The 18735-nt window shown below is 36.0% G+C and overlaps 1 pseudogene and 4 gene segments (V, D, J or C); 1 reads left to right on the top strand and 4 right to left on the bottom strand.

Moving 5' to 3' along the window:
* Positions 1–4759: 4759 nt before the first annotated feature.
* Positions 4760–5247, bottom strand: LOC119794808 (annotated as a pseudogene).
* A 1455-nt stretch (positions 5248–6702) lies between these two features.
* LOC119794807 lies at positions 6703–9093 on the top strand. The segment is given in 3 exon segments: positions 6703–6726; positions 7384–7492; positions 8768–9093. Coding segments are annotated over 3 exon segments (459 nt in total).
* Positions 9094–10603: 1510 nt separating this feature from the next.
* On the bottom strand, positions 10604–11236 carry LOC119794789. The segment is given in 2 exon segments: positions 10604–10914; positions 11097–11236. Coding segments are annotated over 2 exon segments (363 nt in total).
* A 959-nt stretch (positions 11237–12195) lies between these two features.
* Positions 12196–12684, bottom strand: LOC119794791. The segment is given in 2 exon segments: positions 12196–12539; positions 12636–12684. Coding segments are annotated over 2 exon segments (393 nt in total).
* Positions 12685–17502: 4818 nt separating this feature from the next.
* LOC119794790 lies at positions 17503–18034 on the bottom strand. The segment is given in 2 exon segments: positions 17503–17855; positions 17962–18034. Coding segments are annotated over 2 exon segments (426 nt in total).
* Positions 18035–18735: the final 701 nt, after the last annotated feature.

Raw genomic sequence — 18735 nt, 5'->3', positions numbered from 1 at the left:
ATGCCGTCTTCAGTTTTATACAGACGAAGGATTTATCTACAAACTGAGCTTTAAACTGTTTTTCTACATGAATGTATGCCTACACAGTGAAGTGCTGTTTTTTATGCTTTTTTTCCCTCTCCCCATTCATTTCCTATGGGGTTTTTTTTGCGACGTTTTCGCTAATAATTCGCGAACCTTCGGACTAATGAGAAAGTTTTATACAAGCACGCATCGCACCATTGGTCCCGACGCGTGTGCCAACTTTGGGCCCGATCCGACAAACCGTGCGGGACTAGTTAGGTGCCGAAGTTTTGTGGCGAGGAGAACTATAAGCTATAAAAATAATACGCGGAATAAATATGTGCAATAGTAATAGGTGGGCCATGCCTTCGGCATGTGGCCCCCCTAATAAAAATAATACGCGGAATAAATATGTGCAATAGTAGTAGGTGGGCCATGCCTTCGGCATGTGGCCCCCCTAATAAATATGTGCAATAGTAGTAGGTGGGCCATGCCTTCGGCATGTGGCCCCCCTAATAATACGCGGAATAAATATGTGCAATAGTAGTAGGTGGGCCATGCCTTCGGCATGTGGCCCCCCTAATAAATATGTGCAATAGTAGTAGGTGGGCCATGCCTTCGGCATGTGGCCCCCCTAATAATACGCGGAATAAATATGTGCAATAGTAATAGGTGGGCCATGCCTTCGGCATGTGGCCCCCCTAAAAATGAAAAAGCGTTTCTGGAAATTACAGGGGGGACATATTATAGCAAGTTTTATTTTTATTTTATATAAATAAAATGCCTGATGTTAGAACACAGACTGATTATTAAGGATAGTACAACAAAGAGAAATTGTAAGTTAATAATAAAACACAAATATAGATTTAAGTACTTAATTTCACACAGGAAAAAGTTATTTTCCTTCAGGATTTAGTCTTTAATCATTACACTCCATTTTCTATTTCATTTTTATTACAAGCATATGGTTTACAACAGTTTTCAATGGGATGAGAACATTTGGACACTGTGAAACAATGAGAGATTTTTTAAGGAACGTGTGGGAAAGAACAAGGAGCTGTTTGCTTTCAGAGGAATGAGTAGACACTGCTGTCAGCGACCTGCTTTCAAGCAAACGTTTGTCTTTTATTATTATTTTTAAATCAGTATCACTGGTGATATTCTGCTATAACATTTGAAGGGAAGAATAATGCCACATTCACACCGGACGCAGCAGGAGCAGCAATATCGCGTCTGCTGCTTCCTTTTTGCTGCTTGTACCAGTTTAGCTCTGACGCGCGCTTTGCTGCTCCATCTGCACTGTGGAGAAGTCGGTCTGACGCGGGTTGGGCGGAGCTACTCTATCCTTTCTTTGCCTTGCAGCTTTATTTGCTGTGATCAGTGGGAATAAAGTAGTTATAATATGCTTTTAAGTGAGAAAATCCACCTGAAAACGTAATCAGTGCAGTCAGTTCATACAGATTACCATCCCGCCTTCCAATATTATTTCTGTCGGAGCCACTCAGACCCCACATATCGGCAGTGCGCTGTAAGTAGGAATCCTATTCAACAGCAGCCTCTGGCCCGATCGTCTCCTCACGGTTTGCAGCTGCGGCTGGAAGGTGGTTTTCACGTACATAATCCAAACTGCAGGCACCAGGATAATAAAAGCAAACACGCTTTGTCGGCAGGTTTCTACATTTTAAGTTAATTTTGCCGTTAATAAACTGTTTCAGAGGAGTGATCACAGCGCTCTGTATCATCAGTGGTGTGTCTGTCTCCCTGGCAGCTCCCAGACCAGCGTCTCTGATTGGTTGATGCGGCGAGTCAAGCAGCAAAAGTTACATTTTTCCATCTTGAGCAGCAGCGTGTTTGCGACGCGGCGTGCGCGTCTTATGCATCACACTGGTCTGTGAATGCTGTGCTGTGTAGATGCGCATTTGATTTTACACTTAAGAGAAAGCTTTGCAATTTCAAAACTCACGTCGGCTACCACGGTTTATTGTTGTGTGTAAATAACAAGAGACCACAACAAGTAAATCAGCCGTACCTCGGTCAAAATCTTTGGAATTAATGTTATTTTTAAAAATCTGTATTTTTGTAAATGTAAAACCTATTTAAATCAGTTTTCCTCATCGATATGCAGATGAACAGAGCGATGCGCGCTCCCGCGACTCGGGATGCATATCTCGGCAGGCATGCATTTTTGGGCATAACAACTGTTAGCAAGGACCCGAGGAAGAGCAGCTGCTGATGTCACTCTGCTGCCCCCACCGCTCAGAATGCTTTTTCGTTTTCGAGTTGTGGACAGTACTTTGCAGGCAGACCATGAAAACGAAAAAGCAATGTCCGCTGTATTTTCTCTTTAATTATGGCATAAAAGTGCAGTGTTAAAGAAGAAAATGCAAATGCAAATAGGATGATTGATTACTAATTTAATTTATGAGTCAAACAATGCAGCCACATTCTTAAAATGATAAAGCATTTCTGGAAATGCTTTTTCATTTTCAAATTTTACATTTCAAATTGAATTTTGGTATGTATTTGCTGGGGAACATTTTGAAAAATAACTCTCAAATGTCTTTTTATTTTTATTTTAATAAAGTAAAAGGATGAGCAGTGTTGAAGAAGAAAATGAAAATGCAAATAGGATTATTGATTACTAATTTCATTTATGAGTCAAACAATGCAGCCATATTCTTAAAATGAAAAAGCATTTCTAGAATTGCTTTTTCATTTTAAGTATGGTAACAATTTGCTTCCATATCTTTCCTCCTGAAACACATCAACATTATTAGAAAGCTGAATGGAGGAAGTTTGATAATGTTCCTGTTGATATTTTTTTCTGTTAGACATTAATGAACTAAATGCATAATTAATTAAAGAAAGGAGAGTTGAGAAGCAATAGACAACAAACATCTGGAAACTGGCTTGATTAAATGTTCCAGTCAAAAGTTTATTTTGCTGTGATTCATTATATCAAAACCTTCCCAAAGATCTAAAAGGGTTAAATTTACATAAAAAAGAAACTACAAATGTAAGCTGGGATTCTTTAAAAGCAGCATTGAACTGTAAAAGAAACCAACTTATTTCTAAACAACATTGTTCCAACTGAAAGCCCATAATGTCAAGTCTCTTCTGATAACTGAGAGAAAAAAATTCACACCTTAAGTTTTCTTTTTACTTTCCCCTAGCTCCCTTCTAGATTCCTCTTTCCACACCTGCTCCCAATCTGCTGATTAGCCTGGTCTTTGTTTCTGCCTCACACATATATACACCTCCTGTTCATTACCTGTTTGCTGGTTCCTTGTCATTTTTCCTCATCATGTCTCTTTTACTTAATTAAAGTATTTTGTTTGTAGACTTTTACTTCTCTAGCCAATTTGAACATTAAACTAGCAGGAAACCACTTTAGCTTCCATCTCTTCATTTGGGTCCTTCAAACCTCCACCCAAGCTGACAATTACCATTTTATTTAAGTATTTTGATTATATTTTATGTTATGCAGCAAATATTTAAAAAAAAATGCATTTTACCAACATTGCAGAAAAAGCCAGACAACTTAAAATGTTGCAAAAGATCCAACACACCTGTGTGTCTAACTGCAAGGTTTTTATTAAACTCAACAGAAACACAGAGCATGCAAAACCATTGATAGTGAGAAAGAAAGAAGAACTAGACAAATATATCTGAGAGAGGCCTAAATAGAATACTCCATAATCCTCCATGATCAATATGAACAGCAGGTCATATTAAGTATATCTGCACAACTAATCTACAATGATTAATGACATATTAGAGATAATCATCTGACACAAAGAAATAAAAGAGAAATATTTAAGTACAATTAGTACAGTATACTTGAGCAACCTGATATAGACCCTGACAATAATTTCTTTCTACTATTGTAAGTTACTGTAATAATATTACAGAAGATCAGTGCAATAATTAAATAAACTCAGAAGGAAATGATCAAAAATAAACTTTCTATAAAATAATATTTGGGCCAATACAGAAACCTGGATTGAAAAAAACAGAAACATCCAGTTTATTCTTGATGGTTATGAGCTAATATATTAGCTGAGGAGAAGGAAAATGATGACTATGAATATGGAGATTCCAGCAACCAGTGGTTTGTTATTAAAAACAAATGTGGATTGCTAATCAGATAATTTTCTTAACATCTTTGTTTCTCTGTATAATGTAAACTGCTCAGGGAAAAAAAAATCTATGAAAAGCCCTCGGCTTACAAAAGGAACACTGAATATATATATATATATATATATATATATATATATATATATATATCTATAACTAACACAGGTCTTTTTTAAAATAAAATGTGGAACTTATATTGTAAACTTTCTAAGCTCTGAAGTTCCTTCAGCCTTCTTAATGCTTAAGGAAAATATAAAAACAATTTGCCCTCAGCTCTTATGGTTTCATTGCAATTTGAGTTAATTATATCCTGTATTCAATATTAAAATATATATTTATATATTTTTAATTGTTTTAACAGGCTTAACTGTTTTGTTGATTAGGTTTTTCTCTAAAAATATAATTAAAAGGACAAGTAATGGTCATCAACTTCCCTAAACCATAAGATAATATGCATTTTTGCTCTAGAGAATGAGTTTTCAAAGGGCTTGATGAAATATAATACTGTGTGTTGAATGTGTTCAGTGAACTGTATCAGTCTCTGCAGTAGATCCCAGCTGCAGAACAAAGTTCAGTTTCTGTTCAGTCAGACTAAGGGAGGTTTTTGTACGATGAGTTTTCACTGTGTGAACACAGGACCACTGTGATAACTCTGACAGTAATAAACTCCTACATCTTCAGCCTGGAATCCACTGATGGTCAGAGTGAAGTCTATTCCATTTCCTGCTCCACTTCCAGTAAATCTGGAGGAGATTCCTGAAAATCTATCAGATGTCAGATAGATCAGAGCTTTATGAGCTTCTCCTGGTTTCTTTGATACCAGGACAGGCAGACCTGTGAGTTGCGGCTGCACTGAGATGTTAAAAGTGCCTGACTGGCCTTACAGTCAACAGTGACAGTCTGACCAAGCTGCACTGATTTGGCTGCTGGCTGAGTCACAACAATATTTTGTCCATCAGACCCTGAAAAGAGAGAAGAAATACTTGACATTAGATGATGAAGTTGAACTCATCTACACTATAAATTGTATTCCACAAAACAGAAAATGTTTTCCTCACCCTTGCTGAAGCAGAGCAGAGTGGAGATGATGATGCTGATCAAAGTCATGTTTTCTGTCTTCAGTTACCATGAAAGACAGCTGTCAGTCCTCCAGAGTTCAACTCTCAGAAATATAAACTCTCCCAGAGCGCTGGAGCATGGAGCTGCTGATGCAAAGTGGCTCTATCGAAATTTTCTGACAGGTTAAAAAGAACTGGGATCAGTGAGATGATTTCTATGAATTATTCAGGTTATGTAGGAATTTGTGGCAATGTGAATGTTTTTTTTTTTTCGTACTTTTTCTTTTTAGTTTTAACCTTTTGCTCTATTTTTTTTTCAAATATAGATGTTTTATAATAGTAGACTCAAAAGTATTTATTGCGACTTAGGAGATTTACTTCTAGAAGTTTGGGAAAAACAACAAGCCTATTTGACATGTGTCAAGATTGACATTAATTTAATTTCAATGTTTATTGATGTTGTAAACCAATAAGCTCCCTCAAAAAATTTTTTTTGTGAAAAATAGGCCTGATGCAGTGCTTGAACTTAGTCTTAGGAAGAGATACAGCTAAAAAAGTCTCTGTGCTTTCAGGATCTATTTATGACAGGCGGAAATACTGTTTTCCAAGTAATTAAGTAAAAAATGAAATACTGTAAGGTAAAAATAAAAAAGGGGCTACTTTGAACAAAGGCTATATGAGGTGAAGCATGGAAGAGTAGTATGGAATGTTTTAAATTAAATCATGGGTCAGAAGAGAACTGTGTGAACACCCTTTCTTGAATTAAATGGATTTGTTCTTACAAAACCAGGTGATATTGTTAATCATTTTGATGACTACTATGTTGAGGAAGTATCTCAATTAAGGCAGTAAATGAACACTGCACACAAATTTAGATCAAATGAGTATATTAAGAACGTTATAATAAAAGACAAATGTTTTGAATTTGTATTTCAACAACTTGATGTCCATATGGTGGAAAGTTTGCTCCGTTCTCTTCCTGACAGTAAGTTTGCTGGATTAGATAACCTGAATAGCAAACTGCTGAGCAAGACTGCTGGTGTCAGAGCAGCTCCAATCTGTCATATTTTTAATAGTTGTTTGGATATGGGCCTGTGTCCAAGGATTTGGAAGAAGGCTAAAGTTATTTCTTTACCTAAGGATACTACATGTACTTTTAATGAGGGGAACTCTAGATCAATAAATATTTTTTGCCTGCTTTAAGCAAAGTTCTGGAAAGATTGGTACATGCACAACTTCATGATTATTTTTTAACAAACAAAATTTTTACAAACCCTCAACACCCATATAGAGCTGGCCATCCACCCTCTACTTCAATGATTCATATAACTGATGACTGGCTTAAAGCAATAGATAATTCTATGTTAGTATGTGTTGTGTACCTGGATATTAGGGCATTCTTTATTGACATTCTTGACCAAACTTATTTTTTATGGTCTTAATTTGTCTGCATTAAAGCGGATTACAAGCTATCTGTCTTTCAAATCACGAAAGGTTTATCTGAATGGTAGCCTCACCTGTAGGAGAGGTTTGGAGTGTGGAATTCCACAGGGCAGCTGCTTAGGCCCTTTACGTTTCTCACTAATGATCTAGCTTGGGCTACACCAAGTACTAGAACTTTCCTGTACGCAGATGATACCACTTTGTCTTATGCTGCACCTTTATGCAGTATTTTACTTGTCTTAAGCAAACATCTGGAAAGATTGGTACATGCACAACTTCAAGATTATTTTTTTAACAAGCTTTTTAAAAACTCAACATCCATATAGAGCTGGCCACTCAACCTCTACTGTAATGATTCATATTACTGATGAATGTGTACCTGGATATTAGGACATTCTTTATTGACATTCTTGACCATACTGTATTAGTTGAGAAACTTAATTTTTATGGTCTTAATTCTTCTGCATTAAAGTGGATTATAAGCTGTTTGATAGAAGTTTTTCTTTAATGTATTTTTTTTTATTCCAGTAAAGTCAAAAAAATAGACATCTTCACATTTGGAATACAAATTTGAAGACGTTTCGGTTCCCATCCAGAAATCTTTCTCAATTGAAAACATGATTTTTTATTTTTTTTTTTTGAGTTTCTTGCATAAGAATTCCCTTAACAGAAAAACATAAATAAATAAATGTGGTTGACTAGCTATTGCTAAAACTTTTCTAGTAGAGTTTGTTGTGTTCAGAGTCAAGAGAGCCGTGTCTCTCTACAGTCAGAGGTTTTTGTACGACGACTTAATCGGTTTGTATCACTGTGGTTGACGTTTGGTGGAGGAACCAGACTGGATGTTGGAAGTAAGTACAATTTTACATTTTCTTTCATGCAGGATACTTTCTTATAAATTTTAGGTAATTTCAGGTTTTGGGAGAAACAGAGCACAGTACTAAAAAAGACATTTTAATATTTAAATTTTCTCTCTGAGTTTTTTTTTAGATATTGAGGCAAAAAATACAAAAGAAAATATTTATGTTTTTCAACCAGAATTAGTTTGTTGTGTTCAGAGTCAGAGAGCCGTGTCTTTCCAGTCAGAGGTTTTTGTACGACGACTTAATTAGTTTGTATCACTGTGGTGGACTTTTGGTGGAGGAACCAGACTGGATGTTGGAAGTAAGTTTCTGAATATTTAAAAATAAATAAGATGAAACAGACTGAGTGTTAAATGTAGATTATTGAAATTGTATAACAACTTTATATCAATCATGTAAAATAGTTTAAATCTTTAAACTTAGAGATTTTGACATCAAAACATGAAGGCTTTTATTATTTTTTTTATTAACAATGAAAACACTTTTATTTTTTTTAAATTGCAGAAATAGAAGTAAAAATTAGAAATTTTATTTAACCTGGTTGAAAAATACAGTATATTAGGTCTACTTCAGTGTAATCCGCCAGAATTATATGTAGAGAAAGAGAGAAAACAAAAACCTTTACTTTGCAATGAAAACGACTGCATCCTAAAATGATGTTTGTTTCTGAATACTACAAATACTTACAACACATACCTTACATTTTTTTCTTACTAATTTCATTCATTATAAAATGGTTTAGATCTTTTGAACATTGCATTATTATCTCTAGTTTGTGTTTTTTTAAACTTTGAAAGTTTCCTTAAAGTTACTTTAGCTAATCAATCATCTTTCTGAAATGAACTAAAAAACTAAAAAGTTTAATTTGTTAACAAAAGTTTTATTCTTCAATGAGAGATTATTAGTTTAAGAGTTAAAATGAGTCATAGTTAATGTTATTGAACTATTGCGAGTGTGTAAAATAGAGAATAAGTGAAATATATTGTTATGTTTAGTTATCCTTTTTATGGTCAGTCAGATATATATTTCAGTTTATTGTTTAGTTTAAATGTCTCTGATACTTTTTAAGGTCATATCAGGGCTCTGTGTGCTGATATGCATGAAAGGTTCCTTTAATGGAAGTGAAACAATCTGTGAAGGAGTGACTGATGGACTGGAAAAAAAAGTTTAACTGAAAATTCTCACAGGGTTTTTTCACTGCTTTCTGCTATTTGACTAACGGCTGTCTGGTTACTGTTCTCTAACCTAATTGGTGTCTCCTAGGTGACACCCGTCCCACCCTGACAGTGCTGCCCCCCTCCAGTGAGGAGCTGCAGCAGGGGAAGGCCACCCTCATGTGTCTGGCCAACAAGGGCTTCCCCTCCGGCTGGAGTCTGTCCTGGAAGGTGGACGGCAGCAGCAGCGGCAGCTGGGAGCAGAGCAGGAGCCCCGGGGTTCTGCAAAAGGACGGCCTCTACAGCTGGAGCAGCACCCTGAGGCTCCCTGCAGACCAATGGAGGAAGGTGGGCTCTGTGACCTGTGAGGCCACCCAGGGCTCCCAGTCTGCAGTCACCCAGACACTGAGGAGAGACCAGTGTTCCCAGTCCTGACCTGATTTACTCAGACAATGATAATGGATTGAATCTGTCTCTGCTCTCATTCTTTCTCTTCTGATTATTCTCTATTTTCAATAAATCATATTTTATTCTTAATTTTGTTCACTATTCAAAATAAAATTACAAACTAATGAACTTCTGGTGTTGATCAATTTTATTATTATGCAAAGAAATTAGCTGAAACTCACATATTTCTTTTTTTGTTTCATTAATCAAGCTTTTATCTGACCGGATTCTTAAATTTAGTTTTCTTACTTTATGTTCAATGTTCCTAAAATTCAGAAATAAATCAAACATGTTATATGAAACAACAGACAACAAACTTTTGGGAACTAGATTTTAATGAAACGTTTCAGGCAAAAGCTTATTTTGCTGTGATTCATTATAACAAAACGTTCCCAAAGATCTAAAAAAAGAAACTCTAAATGTAAGCTGGGATTCTATAAAAGCAGCATTTAACTGACAAAGAAACCAACTTATCTTTAAACAACATTGTTCCAACTGAAATCCCACACTGTCAAGTCTCTTTTGATAACTGAGTGAAAATAATGCACACTTTTATCTCATCCAGACTAAGCAATACTCCAAGTTCCTATGAACTAATTATTAAGTAATATCTTTGTTTATATTAATGCTAAAACAAAAAGACTGAATCAGCATCTATTCTCTGTGTTTAAGGTATCTAAAGAAAGTTAGTTTCATAACAAATGAAACAAACCAAACTAAGATTCAGTGAACCAAAAGTTTTTATATATTTTGTGCTGAATTTTATGCAGATTAAATTTGTCAAATTATTGAATTCATTAACTAAAAATTAAAAACATATTCATAAACTTTTGAATTAGACGTGGAAGTTAATTTATATTCTTGTTTTAATACAGATGCTGATTGGAATAAATTCTGTTAAATCGTTAAAAGAAACTAAAGTAGCTTTGCTGTCATTACTGATTGCTTCGTTTTTATTTTTATCTTTATAAAAAACATGTAAGATATGTTTTGTTGAGTTTCTGTATTCAGAGTTTAATCAGTCTTTTTTTAATCTTAAAAAATAAAAAGCTTTTCCCTTATCATTGTTCATGGTCTCATAAGGCTCCATATTAGGTAAGCCGTTTCTGCCACATTATCGCTACAACATTAAAGAAACTTCTAGAACTGAGCTGCAGGACAGGACAAGATGTTGGTCTACAAAAGTTTTATGTTTAGTTTCATAAATATTTTAAATTAGAATTAAAACAAATTGATGAGTCTAAATATGTTATTTACCTTATTCTTTTGTTTTAGTTCATACAGTTGTTATCAAAGGAATAGCTGGAAGGTATCTAGATATTTTCAGATTCAATACTTTAGTGGTGTATTATTTTTGAATCTTAAAAGTCACATTTTTTCTTAATTAGGCTTAATGTAATATAATGCTGTGTGTTTAATGTGTTCAGTGAACTGTATCAGTCTCTGCAGTAGATCCCAGTTCAGTTTCTGTTGTCAGTCGTTTTTGTACAATGAGTTTTCACTGTGTGAACACATAGTCATTGAGATAACTCTGACAGTAATAAACTCCTGAATCTTCAGCCTGAACTCCACTGATGGTCAGAGTGAAGTCAGAACTAAAACCACTTCCACTGAAACGATCTGGAACTCCAGGCTGACGAGTTGTAGCTTCATATATCAGGAGTTTAGGAGCTTCTGCAGGTTTCTGAAGGTACCAGTGGAGATCATTAGAAACAAAATAACTGGTTTTACATTTGATGGAGACAGTCTGACCCTGAACAACAGACTGAGATCCAGGAGTCTGAGTCGTGATGATGTCTACTGATGAACCTGGAAAACATGGGGAAAAAAAGCGATTGAGAGTAACAATGTTTAATTAAAAATCACTGATACACTGAAAAGATTAAAGAAAGCTTCATGACCTTGTTTCAATAATTCTCCATAATGACAGAATAATTATTTTCATGAAGCTGATTTCTTCCTTAAACCAAGTTCTGAGCAGAGAGTCTCACCCTGAACCAGGAGCTCCAGGATGGTCAGCAGTAGAGTCAGTAACATCATCATTGTGCTGCTGGTGGTTCAGTGGCTCTGAAAGGCCTGGACAGCCTCTGATCAACACTGAGCTCTTAACAGCTGGGAGCAGAGAGGGAGGACACATATGCAAACACACAGAGTCAGTCACATGGAGCTGAACTGGCAGCATGTTTCCTCCTGAAACACATCAACATAATTAAAAAGCAGAATGGAGGAAGTTTGAAAATGTTCTTGTTGATCTTTTATCTGATAGACATTAATGCAGCAACTAAGTGCGTAATAAAGGAAAGAAGGGAGAGTGGGGAAACAACAGACAACAAACATTTAGAAACTGGCTTGATTAGATGTTCCAGTCAAAATCTACAGTATGTTGCTGTGATTCATTATATTACAACGTTCTCAAAGATCTAAAATGGTTAAATCTACATAGAAAACAAGCTATAAATGTAAGCTGGGATTCTTTAAAAGCAGCATTGAACTGACAAAGAAACCAACTTCTTTCTAAACAACATTGTTCCAGCTGAAAGCCCATAATGTCAAGTCTTTTCTCATAACTGAGTGGAAATACACCTTTATGATCACACCTTTATCTCATCCAGACTAAGCAAATCTCCAAATCTGTATTTTAGGGTATATAAAGAAAGTTAGTTTTATAACTATATATATTTGTTGAATTTTATGCAGATTAACTTTGGCAGATTATTGAATTTATTAACTTAAAATTAAAGACATATAAATAAACTTCTGAACTAGATGTGGAAGTTGATTTATATTCTTTTTTATACAGATGCTAAATGGAATAAATTAAGATAAATCTTTAAAAGTGACTGAAATAGCTTTGCTATCATTACTGATTGCTTCATGTTTATTTCTATCTTTATAAAAACATGTAAAATGTGTTTTGTTCAGGTGTTGCATTCAGAGTTTAATCAGATTCCTTTAATGCTTAAAAATATGTAATGCTGTGTGTTTAATGTGTTCAGTGAACTGTATCAGTCTCTGCAGTAGATCCCAGCTGCAGAACAAAGTTCAGTTTCTGTTCAATCAGACTGAGGGAGGTTTTTGTACGATGAGTTTTCACTGTGTGAACACATAGCCACTGTGAAAACTCTGACAGTAATAAATTCCTGCATCTTCAGCCTGGACTCCACTGATGGTCAGAGTGAAGTCTTTATTATTTCCTGCTCCACTTCCAGTGAATCTGGAGGAGATTCCTGAAAATTTGGATGATGTTCCATAGATCAGAGCTTTAGGAGCTTCTCCTGGTTTTTGTTGATACCAGGAGAGGCAGACCTGTGAGCTGTAGCGGCACCAAGATGTTGAAAGTGCCTGACTGACCTTACAGTCTATAGTGACAGTCTGACCAAGCTGCGCTGATTTGGCTGCTGGCTGAGTCACAACAATATTTTGTCCATCAGATCCTTAGTGAAAAAAGCAAATACTGGATATTAGATGAGGCGGTGAAACCCAACTACTCTCAAAATCATTTTCAAATGACAGAAAATGATTTTCCTCACCCTGAGTGAAGCAGAGCAGAGTCCAGATGATGATGCTGATCAAAGTCATGTTTTCTGTCTTCTGTTGTCATGAAGGACAGCTGTCAGTCCTCCAGTGTTCAACTCTCAGGACTATAAACTCTCCCAGAGCACTGGAGCATGGAGCTGCTGATGCAAAGTGGCTCAATGGAAATGATCTGATTCACTCTGACAGGGTTTTGGATTATTCTCATGATGCTGTTTATCAAGAAAAAAGAGAAATCTTTCCTACCTCTGAAAATATGTCATACACTCAAGTGAAAAATTTTAACTTACATAATAATTAAAGATTTTATTTGAGAACCAAGACATAAGCGAAGAAGTAACAATTTTGAAGTATTACTTACAATCTGATTACCGTCATGTTTCTGCACTTTTTGGTTCTTTTAAAGTTTTCTTTTTGAGTTTCCAGCTTCACTTTTATTCGTGTTTTTCTGTGTTTTCTAGTTGTATTGGTTGAATTCCCATTTTGTGGTGTTTTTTGGATGTATTTGAATTCTTATGTATTTCTGGTTTGCCCTCTGTTGCCCTCTTGTGTCAGTCTCCTTTCCCCTAGCTCCCTTCTAGATTCCTCTGTCCACACCTGCTCCCAATCTGCTAATTAGCCTGGTCTTTGTTTCTGCCTCACACATATATACGCCTCCTGTTCATATCCTGTTTGCCTCTTTATTTCTTTCCCCCTCATGTCTGTTTTACTTCATTTAAGCATTTTGTTTGTAGACTTTTACTTCTCTTGCTGTGTTGGACATTAAAGGAATATTACACCCAAAACATGATTAGCCTTCATTTTCTACTCACATCCATGCTTAACAACACTCTGAAGTACTTTTTTGATATCTCAAATGCATCTGGAGATCTGGGAGGCTTCTTGCTGTCTGCTGACATTCAAATAATGGAGGTCTATGGCGCCCGAGGCAGAAAGTTCCATAAAAGTCCACAAAAAACGTGTCAATATTCCTCCATACTGCTCGTCCAACGTATTCCAAGTGTCCTGAGTGGGTAGCGTCCATAATTTACTTGAAACAAAGTCATTTAGAACGTTTTTAGAGCATAAACAGTAGTGTATAGGATTTCCTAAAAGTGCGCGCCTGCGAGTTCGAGGGCCTACGGAAACCGCGGCAGACCAAACCAGATGAAAGTGAGCATTCAGCTCGGCAAAGAACTCATGCTCTTTCTCAACACTGAAGTCCTCAGACATTTTTCTTTCGTTGTTTCTTTCTTTGCACAGGTAAACAGCACATTTCTTCTTCTACGCTTGCATTATCGGCAGAGCAGACGCTGCATGCGCACTTTCATCTGGTTTGGTCTGCCGCGGTTTCCGTAGGCTCGTGAACTCGCAGGCGCGCGTTTTTAAGAAATCCTATACACTACTGTTTATGCTCTAAAAACATTCTAAATGACTTCGTTTCGAGTAAATTATGGACGCTACTTACTCAGGACACTTGGAATACATTGGACGAGCAGAATGGAGGAATATTGACACGTTTTTTGTGGACTTTTATGGACCTTTCTGCCTCGGGCGCTATGGACCTCTGTCAGCAGACAGCAAGAAGCCTCCCAGATCTCCAGATGCATTTGAGATATCAAAAAAGTACTCCAGAGTGTTGCTCAGCATGGTGGTGAGTAGAAAATGAAGGCTAATCATGTTTTGGGTGTACTATTCCTTTAAACTAGCAAGAAACCAATTTAGCTTCAATCTCTTCATTTGGGTCCTTCTAACCTGCACTTTTGCCCTTTTATCAGCTCGAACCATTCTGGCCATTCTCCTCTGACCTCTTGCATCAACAAGGCATTTCCGCCCACAGAACTGCCGCTCGCTGGATGTTTTTTTCTTTTTCGGACCATTCTCTGTAAACCCTAGAGATGGTTGTGCGTGAAAATCCCAGTAGATCAGCAGTTTCTGAAATACTCAGACCAGCCCTTCTGGCACCAACAATCATGCCACGTTCAAAGTCACTCAAATCACCTTTCTTCCCCATACTGATGCTCGGTTTGAACTGCAGGAGATTGTCTTGACCATGTCTACATGCCTAAATGCACTGAGTTGCCGCCATGTGATTGCCTGCTTAGAAATTAAGTGTTAACGAGCAGTTGGACAGGTGTACCTAATAAAGTGGCCGGTGAGTGTACATACAACTCCTGTTCATTACCTGTTTGCTGGTTCCTTGTCATTTTTCCCCCTTATGTCTCTTTTAGTTAATTTAAGTATTTTGTTTGTAGACTTTTACTTCTCTTGCCAATTTGAACATTAAACTAGCAAGAAACCACTTTAGCTTCCATCTCCTTATTTGGGTCGTTCAAATCTCCACTCAACCTGACAATTACCATTTTACCTAAGAATTTTGATTATATTTTATGTTATGCAGCAAGGATATAAAAAAATGCATATTGCCAACATTGAAAAAAAGCCAGAAAACTTAAAATTTTTCAAAAGATACAACACACCTGTGTGTCTAACTGCAAGATTTTCATTAAACTCAACGGAAACACAGATGATGCTAAACCATTGATAGTGGAAAAGAAAGAGGAACTAGACAAACATATCTGACAGAGGCCTAAACAGAAGACTCCATAATCCTCCATGATCAATATGAACAATAGGTCATATTAAGTATATTTGCAACACCAATCAGCAATGATTAATGATACATTACAGAGAATCATCTGACATAAAGAAATAAAAAGAGAAATATTTAAGAACAATTAGTACCGTATACTTTATCAACCTGATATAGACCCTGACAATAATTCCTTTCCACTATTGTAACTTACTGTAATAATAATACTGAAGATCAGTGCAATAATAAAATAAACTCAGAAGGAAATGATCAAAAATTAACTTTGTATAAAAAAATAATTTGGGCAAATACAGAAACCTGGATTGAAAAAAACAGAAACATCCAGTTTATTCTTGATGGTTATGAGCTAATATATTAGCTGAGGAGAGAAGAAAAATTATGACTATGAATATGGAGGTTCCAGCAACCAGTGGTTTGTTATTAAAAACAAATGTAGATTGCAAATCTGATAATTTTCTTAACATCTTTGTTTCTCTGTATAATGTAAACTGTTAGGTTTAAGCACCAAACATTTTATTCAGTAACCTGTACAAAGAAAGACACAGAGAATTTTAGTATGATTTACTTGCAAGGAGAGTGATCAGAGACTGTTCAGTTACAATTCTCCAAAACACTCTGAAACAGCTCTGCTCTCACAAGCCTTTATTAAGGAACGCCCTAACTACAATGTTGGTTCCGACTGCTAAAGGGAGGGGTGAAACCCAGTCGGAACCAGAAGTCTGCATAACATCATACAGTATCATGAGATAAGCAGAGCTTTCACTCCTTTCTCCGGTGTTAGTGAGTGCATTTCCCCGTGTTTTCTCCTTGAACCGTCTGACCTTGAGCAGCCAGCTCCATCTGCACAGACTTAAAACATTAGTACAGAACAAACAAGTAAAATACTTCAACACTCTTTATGATATAAGTGAAATAAGGATAACAAAATGTGTGAGCATAATAATATGATCCCAGTGTGTAAGCATAATAATATGATTAAAGTAGAATTAACTTTTACAATTAATCCAACATAAACTGTACAGGAAAAAAAATATATATAAAAAGCCCTTGGCTTACAAAAGGAACACTGAATTCTTGTAAAAAAAAAAAAAAAAAAAAAAAAAAAAAAATATATATATATATATATATATATATATATATATATATATATATATATATATATATATATATAAATAAATAATTAACACCTAAACATAAAATACACTATCAGATATACTTAGAACTGTCCAACAGTTATATTTTAAGCAAATCCTGTATAATAATAAAAGAAATATGAAGAAAACATGGTAGATACTGAATGGCTTGATTAAACAGGGACCAGCAAAAATTGAGTTTTCCAATTATTTCTTTGGTATAAATGGAGAAATTTGCAATATGAACAAATTAGTTAACAACTTCAACCATTTATTTGTGAATGTTGATCTAGAGATGTCTGCTGAGAGTCCGGACTAATCCAATAATTAAGGCAATTATGCTTTGTTAAAGAATCAATTTCTATGAATGAACAAATCTGACAGTGTGGGAAGTCGTATCATTATATGCCATCACGGGGACGATAATTAGGCAAAAATAAGGTTTAGTTTGTTTTTCAAAGATTACCGAACAAATTCTAAAATTAATGATAGAAAAATAATGAATAGTTTTACTTTGTGTAAAAAATGTTGCAAAATAAATATTTCATTACCTTGTCAAGAAAAGATTAAATCTCTTCTGCTTTTTCAAAGAATTTTTTTTTTTTTTATGTTTTATGTTTATGTATGTTATGTTTAAAATTCCATTAGATGATAAAAGTGACTAATACAGGTCTTTTTAAAAATAAAACGTTGAACTTATATTGCAAACTTTCTAACCTCTAAAGTTTTTTCAGCCTTCTTCATGCTTAAGGAAAATAGCAAAATAGTTTGTCCTTAGCTCTCATGGTTTCATTGCAATTTGAGTCAATTATATCATATATTCAATTTAAAATATATTTTTATATATTTTTTAATTGCTTTAACAGGCTTAACTGTTTTGCTGATCAGGTTTCTCTCAAAAAATGTAAATAAAAGGATTACTTAAAAAAAATGTAAGGGTTCATCAACTTCCCTAAACCATAAGATAATATGCATTTTTGCTCTAGAGATTGAGTTTTCAAAGGGCTTGATGAAATATAATACTGTGTGTTGAATGTGTTCAGTGAACTGTATCAGTCTCTGCAGTAGATCCCAGCTGCAGAACAAAGTGCAGTTTCTATTCAGTAAGACTGAGGGAGGTTTTTGTATGATGAGTTTTCACTGTGTGAACAACCACTGATTGTTAATGTAGTGAAAACTCTGACAGTAATAAACTCCTGCATCTTCAGCCTGGACTCCACTGATGGTCAGAGTGAAGTCTATTTCATTTCCTGCTCCACTTCCAGTGAATCTGGAGGAGATTCCTGAAAATCTGGAAGATTTTCCATAGATCAGAGCTTTAGGAGCTTCTCCTGGTTTCTGTTGATACCAGGACAGGCAGACCTGTGAGTTGTGGTGGCACTGAGATATTAAAAGTGCCTGACTGGCCTTACAGTCAATAGTGACAGTCTGACCAAGCTGCACTGATTTGGCTGCTGGCTGAGTCACAACAATATTTTGTCCATCAGACCCTGAAAAGAGAGAAGAAATACTGGACATTAGATGATGAAGTTGAACTCATCTACACTTTTTTGTTACACAATTTTGTTCCACATAACAGAGAATGTTTTTCCTCACCCTGAGTAAAGCAGATGAGAGTCCAGATGATGAAGCTGATCAAAGTCATGTTTTCTGTGTCTTGTGTTGTCATGAAGGACAGCTGTCAGTCCTCCAGTGTTCAACTCTCAGAACTATAAACTCTCCCAGAGCACTGGAGCATGGAGCTGCTGATGCAAAGTGGCTCTATGGAAATGATCTGACCTGCTGTAATTGGAAATAGGATCCATTATGATATTTTGTTTGTCTCATTGTTCGGATCTGGAGAAGTTCCACCTTTCTCCAGCAGAGTTCGCCGTGGATCCTCCTGAGCTGAGCCTTCGACACACCTGAGGCGCATCTCATTATTAGAGGATCCTCCAGTATATAACCTGCCTTCAGACCTTGCCTCAACGCCGTAGTGTTTATCCAGTTTGGTTAGCACCTGAGCCTAGCATCTCCTGAGAATCTTTGTTGTCTCTGATCAGATTGGATCCTAATCCCTCCTTGTCTCTGTTTTCAGGAATCCTGTTTCCCTTGTAAGCTCTGGATGAGCTTAACCTGCCGAGCCTGCCCTCAGTGCCAAACCTGAAGACTCTTCTCTGGATTCCCATGCAGCTCTGGATTAAGAGCTGGAAATCTAAAACCAAGGTCTGCCCTCAAGCTAGATGTAAGACGCTGAAGCGGTTATTGGACTCTGCTGAACTAAACAGTCTCTGGACCCAACAGTTCCTCTCTCAAAGCCAAACCCGGACTTCTCAAGGTATCAATCAGAAACTCTCAAACTCAAACTCTTCTGCTCCCAAGCTAACTGAA

This window comes from Cyprinodon tularosa, unplaced genomic scaffold, assembly GCF_016077235.1.
Source record: "Cyprinodon tularosa strain WSP-4 unplaced genomic scaffold, ASM1607723v1 ctg492, whole genome shotgun sequence".
In the NCBI taxonomy this organism is placed as follows: Eukaryota; Metazoa; Chordata; class Actinopteri; order Cyprinodontiformes; family Cyprinodontidae; genus Cyprinodon; species Cyprinodon tularosa.
The sequence above is the reverse complement of the archived record's forward strand: the minus strand, read 5'-3'. Positions and strand labels throughout refer to the sequence as shown.